The 13,340-nt window shown below is 33.8% G+C and overlaps 1 protein-coding gene across 6 annotated transcripts in view; it reads left to right on the top strand.

Annotated features, from left to right (window-relative positions):
• LOC106874322 (myosin light chain kinase, smooth muscle) overlaps positions 1 to 13,340 on the top strand; it is a 145,560-nt gene that overhangs the window by 27,246 nt on the left and 104,974 nt on the right. For 5 of the 6 annotated variants that reach the window (XM_052965923.1, XM_052965921.1, XM_052965920.1 and 2 more), the window contains exon 2: positions 6,822 to 7,565. The exons of the other annotated variant lie outside the window; for it this stretch is intronic. In XM_052965923.1, the coding sequence (XP_052821883.1) occupies positions 6,822 to 7,565 (744 nt within the window). The remainder of the gene's footprint in view (positions 1 to 6,821; positions 7,566 to 13,340) is intronic. 6 annotated transcript variants of the gene reach the window in all.

The raw sequence follows: 13,340 nt of genomic DNA, 5'->3' as shown, positions 1-13,340 counted from the left end.
CCTTCACCTATTTTCAAGCAAAGTAGTATTTCCCCTAGTCTGGATATGTTTGAATGGAAGACCACAATCATCAATGCTTGTTTACTATTTGTGTGCAAAGTCTGCTTTGGTGTGAAACATGAATCATAAGACAAACCTCCAGCTTCACTTTTAATAAATTAAAAAAAAAAAAACTATATCCTCCACGACATGTATTGAGTACTTCTTTCTCATTCATCCAACATTAAGCAACATACATGTGTGTGTGTATCAGTTAATGTCTGTTATCCATGCTGGCACGGTTTGGAAGGTTTAACCAGAGCTGGCAAACTGGAGAGCTGCACCAGGCTCCAGTCTGATTTGACATGGTTTTTACTGATTGATACCCTTCCTAACACCAACCACTTTACAGCATGTGCTGGGTGCATTTATGTGGCACTACATGAATACTTTTACATGGCACTGGCTCAAGTGCTTTTTATGTGGTACCAGCACAGGGCTCTTGCAGGGTAGTCATCTTCACTACGCGGAGTGGTCTTAACGCTTCTGCTGTTGAATATGGGTCTTCTTGAGTAGAGTAAGGCGCCAGGCATCTCGATCCTTTGTCATCTTGTATGAAAGGTTCAATATCCTGAGATTGTCCTTCAGTACTTTGTCCCATGTTTTCCCATTTCCACGTGTTCCATCTGCTTTGAGAGACCAGTACTTCTTTATGGAACTGTCGGCATCCATCTGCATTACATGACCAAACCAGTGCAATCTTCTCTCTTGCACACAGTGACCATTCCTTTTATGCCTGACTCCTCTCTCAGTACACTAGGACTTTGTCGAACTTGTACACTGAGATTACACATCCAGAAGAGCATACTGGCCTCATTCTTCTCTACCCTTTGCATGTCCTCTGCATTCAGGGCCTGTGTCTCACTATCATGTAGACTTGCTGTCCGTATACATGCATCATACAATCTTCCTTTCACTTGGAGAAAGAAAACTTTTGTAACCAACAGAGATAAAAGCTCTCTGAATCTCTTCCTATTCTTATTCTAGCTATTACACTCTCTGTACTTCCTCCCCCACTACTAGTTTAATCTCTCTTTCTCTCTCTTTCTCTCTCTCTCTTTCTCTCTCTCTATCTCTCTCTCTCTCTCTCTCTCTCTCTCTCTACACACACACACATGGGCTTCTTTTTAATTTCCGTCTACTAAATTCACTCATAAGGCAAACGGTCAGACATTATGTACAAGTGGGGCAACATTTGTTATGCATTCAGTAACACAATTGGAAAACAGTCTTAACAAAAATTGTAACATCATCATCATCATTGTTTAACATCCACTTTCCATGCTAGCATGGGTTGGACGATTTGACTGAGGACTGGTGAACCAGAAGGCTACACCAGGCTCCAATCTGATTTGGCAGAGTTTCTACAGCTGGATGCCCTTCCTAACGCCAACCATTCCGAGAGAGTAGTGGGTGCTTTTATGTGCCACCGGCACAAAGTCCAGTCAGGCGGTACTGGCAACGGTCACGCTCAAAATGGTGTATTTCACGTGCCACCTGCACAGGAGCCAGTCCAGCGGCACTGGCAACGACCTCACTCGAATGTCTTTTCATGTGCCACCGGCACAAGTGCCAGGAAGGCGACGCTGGCAACGATCACACTCAAACAAAAAAGAAATAAATTTTTCTCCATTTACTTTTAATATGAGACATGTATTTTTGATTAATTATTATAGCTAATAATATTTGAAAGACATTATATTGCTGTGTAACTGTGTGTGTGTGGGTGTGTATAAAGTTATTTTTACTGCATATTATGGATTTCATGTTTTGTTGTTGTTTGACCCTTGATTGTGTCTGATCAGGTACAGTTTTGTATTGTAGACTAGATTATTCCAAACATCCTTTGTTTTTGTTTTTTCAAGATGGAAAGATGTTAAGATGTTGCTTGAGTGAGATTTGGTTGCCATATTTAGCATTTCAAATGACTCCTTCATTACTTAGTTCAGTTTTAATACCCATGAACTTAAAGTCAGCCACCTTGCACTCGGAAGCAAGTATGGCTTGGTGACATGCACCATGCTTTCACTAATTGTTTTAAGTGCTGATATAGTCATAAGCAGACATAAACATCTACTCATTGACAGCTGAGAAGATTACAGCAATGTGAAATAAACTATTTTGTGCAAGGACACAATGTGTTGACCATGACAAGGATTAAAACCCACAACTTTGATTGCATTAGCTTAACGGCCTGGTCATATGGCCACAGGCCTTTGTCCTGTAAACTTATATAATTAAAAATTAAATAACTCACTAAAGATGTAGAATTTGGGAAATTTGCTTGTTAAAAGAATGTAGACTTCTGAGTTACAGTAGATTCTAAGGCAGCATCAGAGAGCAAGAAGCAAAACAGACATCAATCAAACTAGTTAAAATACAGTTGTTATTAATAGTGGTTCAGTATGCTGATGGGACATGGGAATGGTGATAGTTGTACATACTAATGTTTATTTTAGCTTGACTTTTTACTCTATCCCCCATGTTTTATGTATTGACTTACAAACATATATTAAAACTATTCATTTCTCACTCTCTCTCTCACTCTCTCTCTCACTCTCTCTCTCACTCTCTCTCTCACTCTCTCTCTCACTCTCTCTCTCACTCTCTCTCTCTCTCTCTCTCTCTCTCTCTCTCTCTCTCTCTCTCTCTCTCTCTCTCTCTCTCTCTCATGCATACTGGCATTGATGCTCATGAACATCCATTTCAAAGTCCAAAGATTCATGACTTGGGAAAGAAACATCAGTGGTTTTTTTGTTGCTTTCTTCCATTTTAAAAACTAGTCATCTAAGTTCAAACCTTCCATCAAAATTTCATGTTAGTTTATGACCCAAACATGATAATTGAAGATATAAAGCACATAGTAATGATGAAAAAGTAAAATGAAGAAAAGAAAATTTCAACTTTAACTTAATTTGCACACCTACCAAATATACTTATTTACTTTATGACATGGAATAAGCTTAAATCTCTACACTTCTCTTCCATGTTTCCCAAAAGGAGAAATGAAAGTTTAATCAAAGCTCTTCACAGTAATAGTGTTGAAGACAAAATTTAGCAGCAGATTTGTCACTTTGATAAATCAAAGTAAATACTATAAACATAAAAGAGATCCACCATCAATCATGTGTTGAATATCTTAATGCTAGAAGACTTAACAAATAATCAATACTCATGACAACTAATTCATTGGCAGCTATAACAAATTTACGAAACTTCTACAGTAAATGAACATATTTGCTGGTTATGTATGCAGAGAATGCTGTTGTAAACATGCAGAGCAGTCATGGCCAACTTTTTTCATGAAGCAAACTGCATGGGACATGGCTCATTGTTAGGTTGGTTGTGCTACTAAAAGCTTTTTAATGCACATTATTTTCTTCCTCAAATTAGGCATGCCATTCAGAATGTCCTGTGGGCTGTAGTTTCCCTGTGACTGAAATAAAGCATTGCTCTTGCTGTTCATTTTCAAATAGAAAACAGTATATATACTACATTAAGCATATAATTGTGGATCCCTAATTATTACTAGCTTATAATGTGTAGAATATTTTAGGGATATGATTTTTATAAAGCCAACAATAACAACCTGTAATTTTAGTGGTTAATGATTATTTTATCACTTGGTAATGCAAAATAAGTACTCAAGCTTTGGAGCGCAATATGATTTCTATTTCTATATTAATTCTGTCTGTATCTTATGACATTGAGAAGAAGAATTAAAGAAAGAAAGAGAAAAATTCTTATTAGATGCAGCTCCTTCTGCAGAGCCTGCTGTAACAGAAGTCTGCTTCATTTATGACTGCAGTCATCTGTTAATGAAATTTATTTTAAGTAAATGGGTGCAGGCATGGATGTGCTGTAAAGGAGTTTGCTTACCAAGCTATGGGCACAGATATGGCTATGTGATTAAGAAGCTCACATTGCAACCATGTGGCTTTGAGTTCAGTGCTACTGCGTGGCACCTTGGGCAAGAATCTTCTACTATAATCCTGGACCATCTAATGCCTTGTGAATGAATTTAGTAAATACAGAAACTATGGAAGCCCACTACTAAGCCTGTATACATGTGTGTGGTATACGTGTGTGTCTTTGTATTTGTGTGTGTGTGTCTTTGTATTTGCCACTTGACAACTGGTGTTGGCTTGTTTGCCCCTCCCCCATAACTTAGTGGTTAAGCAAAAGAGATTGGTAGAATAAGTACCAATCGATTTGTTTGCCTAAATCCTTTAATGTGATACTCCAGCATGGTCACAGTCCTCTGACTGAAACAAGATAAAGAAAAGCCAAAAGATAGCAAACCACATGGTTCCAAGTTTTATTTCATGATAGTATTTTGGGAAAGTGTCTGCTGCCATAGTCTCATGCGTGGAACTTGATAGATGGAAACTGTACAAAGGCCAATTGTATAAATAAATGTGTGTGTGCATTTGTGTTTATCTTTTAACATTTATCAGTGTAAGCATTGGTGAGAAAATCAAAGACACAGCAGACTCTTGTGATATTTGAACCCTGGGTCACAGACATTCCCTTATCATTCTTGCTGTTAGCAATGCAGAGAACCAATGACTGGTTGATTGGAAACCTGTAATGGTTGACACTGTTCTATATTTGTGATATTAAAAAAATGTCATTTTGAAAGCAAAAAAGATTATCAAATATCTAACCACTAAGTTTTTTAAAACAGAAACTCAACTACAAAAAAGAGGAACAGGCTGATATAATAGACTGTATTTACATCTTAGATGGGAGCTTCAAATGTCAGAATGTTGAAAGTTACTCTTGAAGAACATTGTTGGGTGGAAAATCCACTGAAAGGAAACAATCAAATGAGGAATCATGATCATTCCTTTGGACATTACTGTCTTGAGTCCTGGAACTCATAGGGCTGATTCCTATGGCATGTATCACAGCATTGCCCCTGAATAAGATACCAGTCCATTGCAGGTTTATTAATTTACAACTGAGTGGACTGGGGTACTGTGAAAATAAGTGTTTTGCTAAAAAAAAAAAAAACAGAACATACTGCCCTATCCTGGAATTGAAATCATAATTTTCCAATCATGAGTGCAACACCCTACCCACTATAATTTGTAAAATGTAAGAAAAATAAAGAAGCGATGGGTTAAAAAAAAAAACTCTTTCTCCAATTTCTCAAAAGTCTTTTGTCAGTAGGGCATGATAGGGCTGAGTTTAGTTGATTATATTAACCTCAAAAAGATAAAAGGCAAAGTTAACCATAGCTGGATTCAAAATTGGAATATAAAAAAATAGGAACAAGTACAGCAAAGCATTTTCTCCAATGTTCTAATGATTCTGTCAATCCACCACTCTGGTGTTAATGTATATAATGTGCTATGATTTATACAGTTTACTTAAAAAAGTACAACAATTGTGAGGTGAAGATATTGTACATCTGACCTCATAGTCATATGTTCAGATATTATTACTGTTAATAATGTGGTCTTTAACCCTTTAGTGTTTAAACCGGCTGTATCCGGCCCAAATATTCAACACATTTTATGCTCAAACTGGCCAGAACCAGCCTCTCACACCTTCTCTGCAATGTCATTCTAAAAATAAGCAATTACATCTTTCCTATCTTGAAGCTGCAAAATAATATCAGATAAATTTTTTGAAATGTGAATGAATAAGGATTACTTTTGACAAATTAATCTGAACACTAAAGGGTTAAGCAACATTATTAACTCTCATAACTCTGCTGGCTTAAGTTTATCTGGCATGTAATCCAAAAGAGAAAATACCTTCACTTCACAGTTGAGTGGTTAGTAGTAGGAAGGGCATCCAATAGGAAAACAATTACCCTAATGAATAAACCTGTCACACCCATGCAAGCATGGAAAACAGTAATAGCAAGTTGCTTTGGAGAAATTCCTATTTCATTGTTCTTTTTATATGATTATTATACATATATTACTATTTTGAAATGTGTTATTAAGTTCACACAGTTATAAATAAGGTTTTGCAATCTCAACAAAATGTCCTGAAAGTCATCCGTAACAAAACTAAAACTTTGCTCAACCAAGATTATAAAGTATTAAATAAGTTTTCTCATTATCATTGCAAATATTTCTGCTGGCAACTTATACTTTGTTCTTATTTTGTTTTATTTTTCTGCTCAAATTTCTTTTACCATTTGTAGTAAGCTCCTGAAGTTATTCACAATGGTGGCGGTGGTTCTATTTTGTTTACATCATTTCATTTTGTTTTTATTACTCTTGTTTTGTAACTAAGTTCTTGTATTTAACTTTCTTGTTTTCTTATATTTTAGCAGCACCGGTGGGTGGTTGAGATGCCACACTAACTTTTGCTAGCGTCTGCACACGTTTTAATTTTATCCTGAAATAGTCTTTAGTGTTGGCACAGTTTGCATTACCTAAGTAACATCATTTCTTTATCCTTCTCTCCAGTGTTAGTTTCAGGAAGAGAGAACTTCCTGGTTCTTGTGCTCACCTGCTAATAACAGTAACTTGTAGTTGCAACTTGCTGGATTTTTTGGATTCTGTTATTGTCACTGTTGAGTTCTGCACTTTTAAAAAGAAAAATACGATATATATTTGGTTGAAAATTCAGAGAAAGAAAAATATTGCAGCAGTTTATAATAATTTATATGTATATTTTTTTTCTTTCTATGGTTGATTGATTTGTACTGTTATTGGATTTTAGTGTAATCTGAATATAGGAAGTTTTCATTGAATCTTTGACAATGTATCACACAAACCGAAAACTCTCTTATCAATATTCTCTTACTTCATCTCCAGGCGGAATATCCTCATCGGAAAGTAAATCAGATGTTCAAACCGCATATACCAGTGACAGGGGATCCAAAGACCATTTTTCAACATCTTTTGATAGAGATTCAGACTGGGACCTTAATAAAAAAGAATCTATTCTTGATGTAACAAGAAGACAAGAATCTGAATCATCTTACATACCTTACAGATCTGGAAGAAAGGATTCTTATTCTTCAGATTACAAAGGATCCAGTTCACATGCTTCTGATGTCCGAAATGTTCAGGACTCCTATGGTTCATACTTTTCAGATAATCAAAGCTCGAATTTGTCCTCATATGACACAAGACATTCCCAAAAGCAATCTGGTTCCTATTCTTTTCGAAGTCAACAGGACTCCCGTCGAGATTCTGATCTTTCTTATACTTCTTCTGATACGAGGACTTCACAATCGGATTATACTTCTTTATTTGAAGATTCCAGTCGAAAGAGCAGAAGGGATTCTGGTAATTTAGCTTATGAAACCAGAAGGGATTCTGGACTTTCTGGCTTTGAAACCAGAAGGGATTCTGGACTTTCTGGCTTTGAAACCAGAAGGGATTCTGGCCGTTCTGGCTTTGAAACCAGAAGAGATTCTGGAATTTCATCTTATGAAACTAGAAGAGGATCTGGAATTTCAGCCTTTGAAACTAGCAGAGATTCTGATACGTCTTCCATATATTCTTCTTCTTCACGAATAAAGAAGGAAACTGAGGATATTTACAAAAAGCAAAGTAAGTTGATTTTATTTTTGTTTGGTCTAAAATTATTGATTTGTTTTTAATATTACAAAACAGTTTTTTTGCAACATTAAAAAAAAATATCACATAATACTAAGGTGACAAGCAGATAGAATCGTTAATATTCCATATAAAATGCTTAGAATGTTAAGAGTCAGAAATACTGCTAAGTTCAAATCCTGCCGAGGTCAGCTTCGCTTTTCATTTTCATGAGGTCAATAAAGTACCAGTTAAGTGCTGGTGTTGATGTAATCGACTAAATCCTCCCTCTAAAATTATTGGCCTTCTGCCAAAATTTATAACAATATTACATAACAGTAAATATATATTAAGTTGTTTTATGGTAAAATGATACTAACTGAAATAACACATTATCGTAAATATGAATATTTAAAAGTATCATGAATGTTTTTCAACATATTAGTAACTGGAAATCATTATTTATCTTGTTGTTTAGTTTGGGAAAACAAATTTAGAACAGGTTTTCATAATTTGTTTAGTTATAATTGTTACTCCATTTTTATACTTCAGTATAAAGGATGTAAATTTATTAAAAAAATCTGAATAGCAGTTCAAATTTAGCTGTCCACTAGAAATTTTATGTATTCATTTGTAAATGAAAAGAAGCTGCAATTTGTATTAATTCTAACAGTAATCAATATCCAAGTTTGATAACAAGTTCATGTACAAGAAAATGAGGCCATAGTTAATTAAAATCACAGTTAAACTGTAATACACACCTGTTAAGGACTCTAAGACCATAACTTCACCTAATATTATTTTTCTACCTCATCTCCTAGATTTATTTTTAGTCATTAATATGCTTAGTTCTGTCTATATTCATTGTTAAATATTCTCTGAGATTGTTCTCTGTATTTTGAAGGCTCTCAAATATCTGAGTTTGTTGCTTTTTACCACCAAACTAGTTCTGTGGTCTCAAAGGATTAATTTAATGTCCAATAGCACATGCCATTTGCAGTATATTTTAAAAATCCTTTTTTGTCCTGTGATATTTAAAATTATTTAAAATGTGAAGCTTAACTTTGTAGGAACTTTCTGTTGTGATATATATATATATGTATATATATATATTTTTTTTTACCAATTCTTCTCACAGTTGTTTAACTATTTTTATTCTCTGTTGCTTTTTGGACCAATGTCAGGATATTCCCCTTTCCCCCTCTGTTTCTTTCTCTATTGAAGGTCAGGTTTGCCTTGAATGATAAAGAGAATCTTATAAGTTAAATAGATATTCTGAAATGAAACTAATCACATAGGGATCTTTGACATTGAACTCATTAGTGTTGATTCTGTAACAAATACGGCTTAATTACATTCTTATAGTGGTTGGCAGTACAAAAGTTATAGTACTGCTAATAGTACTGACTAAACCGTGGGTCTCAACCATTTTTTATCTATGGACCCCTTTGATTACTATTTTATTCTGGTGGACCCCTATAACCATGCAATGTTTAAAAACTATTTTTATAGAAACTACTTTCAGAATTCCTATTTTGTATTTCACACATTAACTTGTGTAGGTTGAACTATGTAGAATTTTAGAGAAAGAAACCTAGCATGCCAATACATGCATCTGAAGCAAAATTTGTTCAAGGGTCCTTAAAATACTGTTGTGGATCCCCCAATTCACTATTTTGTTACATGGACCACTAACAATTTTATATGGATCCTCAGGGACCATATGGATCCTCAGGGACCATATGGACCCCAGTTGAGAACCACTGGACTAAACCAAAATGTGACTTATTAAATTAGAGAATGATTGAAAAATTGATTTAAATTTCATCCAAAAATAGATTCAGCTCGGTACAACTATCTGTTTATAATGAAGTAACATCTGTTTTTCACTCTATTTTTCCAGTTTACCTTTATTTATCTAAAACTGTATGTTTATAATTATGTTTATAATTTCATTGATACTCATGGGGCAGTTTAGGTTTGAAAGAATACATGTATCTATAAAAGGTTTCGTAATTATATTTGAAAAATATGCATAGTCATCATTTTACACTCTCATTTTGTTTTTAGTTTTTTATTTCATTACTACAATCTTGTTGTTTCATTAAATTGAATTAATTCAAAATAAAAGTTAATACTATCTGTCCCTCTTTTGAAAGATAACTTATTTAAAACTTTGATTATTTATAATATATATTTATATACCGTGAATATATTGAAGGCTTACATATAATTAAAAGTACTTTTATTGTAGAATTCACTTCTTACTTGAGGCTAAACATCATATTGTATGTTTTAATGAGTCTTGATTTATTGGAATATTTTCCTTATTAGATATTCAGGAGTCTGTATCTAGCTTCAGTGTCTCTCCTTTTTATCATATATGTCCTTTCAATATCCCTGTCAGCTCTATGATATTATGCCAGAATTTATAATGAAATAGATATTTTAAGAATTGATGACTTTGTATTTTTAAAAAGGTATATTTCTTTTGTTTGAATTTTTAGTCAACATCTAAATTTTGAAATTTAAAAAATTTGTTTAAGATATTTCTTTCAACATTAAGGTATGTAGTGAAAAAAAATGTTTCCTTGGTACAAGCAAATGTTTTGATAGTGCCATCTGTTTTCTTCAGTGCATTCTGTACAAGTGTATGGAAAAATGGTCGACATCCCCTAACCAGTTAATGAAAACCTAAAAAGGAAAATGACATTTATCTGAAAAGTTGTTACAGATATTCCTTAACCCTTTTGTTACCATATTTCTGTTGAGATGCTCTGTGTTTCTTTCAATTACTTTTAAATATAACAAAGAATTTAGTAAAATAACTTAGTTATCATTAAGCTAGTGTTAAGAACATAAATTGTAACTAAGGTTTGGTGGAAGATTTTAATTCAGAACTTTTGAAAACAAAACATTTGTACTACAGAGCCAGAGGCTGTTTCAGTCGGGTTGGTATCAAAAGGGTTAATTTACCCATTTTGTGAGAAGATCATTTGATTCCAGTTTTGTTAAACTACAAACTGCTCATTAGTTTTCTAGCTGTTTCAACACTCCACCAATGATAAGTCTCAACTTGTTTAACTTTCAAATAGAATGATAAGCAAATGCTTTTGGGCCACAACAACTATGATGTGATATAGACAATAAAATCTTCATTTCAAGAGGCTGATACTGAATCTATGTGATCAAATTATTTAAAGTATTAAGCACATAGTACTATTGTTCCAGCACCACAAATCTTTAATCATTTATCTAACAGCAATGGCCAACAATTTAATCATTGTCTAACTAGAAATGGAGTATCCAACTGATTTGCATGAAGTCGCTCACAGACATTCCAGCCTCTTAGGTTTCTTCTGTCTACCTTTTCTACTGCTTCTATTATGGCCTCTGCTTCTTGGGTCTGGTTGGTTCGTGCCACCTCCGCTTAAACATTCCTGTTCTAGACCTTCCTTTATCCTTGTTGCATCCAAACTCTTAGCCCCCATCCTCCTACCCCTGTCACTATGTGCAGTTCTTCCATCTTAGAATATCAGCTCCATGAATTCCCTCCCTCTTTATGTCTTTTCTATCAGAGATCACTTACAAATGTTCAAGAGCAATATTATGGTATTGATCAGGTGCTGCTCTTTACTCTAGATTCAGTAAGTAAAAAAAAAAAAGAAAAAAAAAAGCTAATAGCTACTAGGTTGAAATTATACCATTCCTTATTCCACTCTGTTATGGTTTGTGGTTAAGATCAAACCATAAAAGCAATGCATCAATCAATATGCTACTTAATTTAGATATACCCCAACATTAAAAAATGATCGTTCAAAGAAACAAATCCAGTTAAAATTAATCATCTATTTTAATTACCTTTTTAATATCATAATTATATGGATACATATTCACTTAAACTGAAGTATAAATGTAATAAATATCCAATTACTTGATTTTAAGAAAAAAATGAGGTTGTGGTATTCTTCCCTTCCAAAGGAGTTTTGTGAGAGTGAGTGAAATAGATATAAGCTGGTGGAATTGAATCAGTGTCACAAATTATCACCTTAGTTCTTGCTTTCACTACTTCACAAGATAACATACATTTGAACTAAATTCTGATTATATAGTTAGTCTAATTTTAAACTACAAAATATGATAGGACAAGAAACCTTCTTTTGTGCTAAAAATCTTGAAGAGTTGTCTATTATAAGGTTGTTGTCATAAAGCTTTTGATTTAAAATCTAGCAAGTAGATGATTTATTTAACCCCAGATAGGGTCCAACAAAATTAGTTCACCTCACAAGCTTAGTATCATCTGTTTAAGTAAGGAGTTATTGTTTGCTTACAGTTGTTTGTCTGAGATTTTGTGCAGAAAATTTGTCAAAATGAAGCTTTAATGTATTTGGATTTCTCAGTCATTTAATCCATTAAACAACTTTATGATACGAGACAGGGTTGGAGCATTTGAAGTAAAGCAGATCTGCATTGGAATGGTATGTTGGAATTTATACAATGTTAGAAGTTGAGTGTTGTACTAATTCGATCTTGAGTACGTATTTCAAAATTGGTTTTAAATATTGTTCAGAGTAGAGTTAGTGATAAATTTTCTGCGTTATGAAAATAAAATACATGTACTTCCTTTGTGGAAATATAAATTTAATTTCCTCATTGTCCAATCCAAAAATACTGGTGATTTCTACAATGACCAAATTGTGCAAGACTGCTGTTTCAAATATATATGTTTCTTGATAACATCAGTAATACCTCTCGGTTGAGGATGATATAACTTCTATGGATCTACATGTGAATACATCGTCCATTGTTACACTCACATGTCTGGTCATAGACCAAGCATTTTTTGTCTCGCATAAATGATGCTATGATGGATACTGGTCACTCCATGTATGTTACTGAGATATTCAGTTTTTGATGGGTTGGGCTGTGTCAAATGATCTATTTCCACACATGTTAGTTATTTACTCTTGATTCCCATTCATACAAATTGAAGTCACTCTTTTACAAATTTCATTCAACTTTGGCTTAAGTGTCCATGTTTATTTTCAGACTTTTAGTTAGCCCTTGTTACATATGTTCTGAGTAATATAAAACTTTCCTTTCATCTCATGAAGACAGAAGAAATGCTACAAAGCATTTTGCCCGACATGCTAATGATTCTGTCAGCTTGCCATCTTAATATTCCAAATGAATTTGGACCAATGTAGATTACAAAAATTACAAACCTTGCTATCTCTTAAATTTAAACCTCCTAAATAGCCAATACAAGATTAGGAGCATTGATCTTATGTAGTTGTATAGGAATTCCAAAGATTCTCCTTTGCCAGTTCTCTGTTACTACCTGCTTTTTTCTCTTTTGTAGAACTGATTGTAACTACATTGTACATACTATTACTACATATTTTATTTCAAGATTAAAAAAAGAAAATGAAACAAATCTTGGGTTTTAAGTTTCTAATTTTTATTGAATTCATTAATCCACTTTTCCATGCTTGCATGGGTTAGACAAACGTATTATCGAGGCACAAATTGTATGTGTATATATAGATATATATACACACAAACATGATAGGATTCTTTCAGTTTTCGCCTGCTAAATCCACTCGCAAGGCTTTGATTAGCCTGAGGCTGTAGTAGAAAACACCTGCCTAAGATGCCTCACAGTGAGACTGAACTGAAGACCATCTGTTAGGGAAGCAAGCTTCTTGCCTGTGCTTATATATGTGTGTGTGTGTGTGTGTGTGTGTGTGTGTATATATATATATATATATATATATATATATATATATA

The sequence above is a fragment of the Octopus bimaculoides genome, chromosome 2 (assembly GCF_001194135.2).
Source record: "Octopus bimaculoides isolate UCB-OBI-ISO-001 chromosome 2, ASM119413v2, whole genome shotgun sequence".
NCBI lineage: Eukaryota > Metazoa > Mollusca > Cephalopoda > Octopoda > Octopodidae > Octopus > Octopus bimaculoides.
This window is presented reverse-complemented; position numbering and strand designations above follow the sequence as displayed.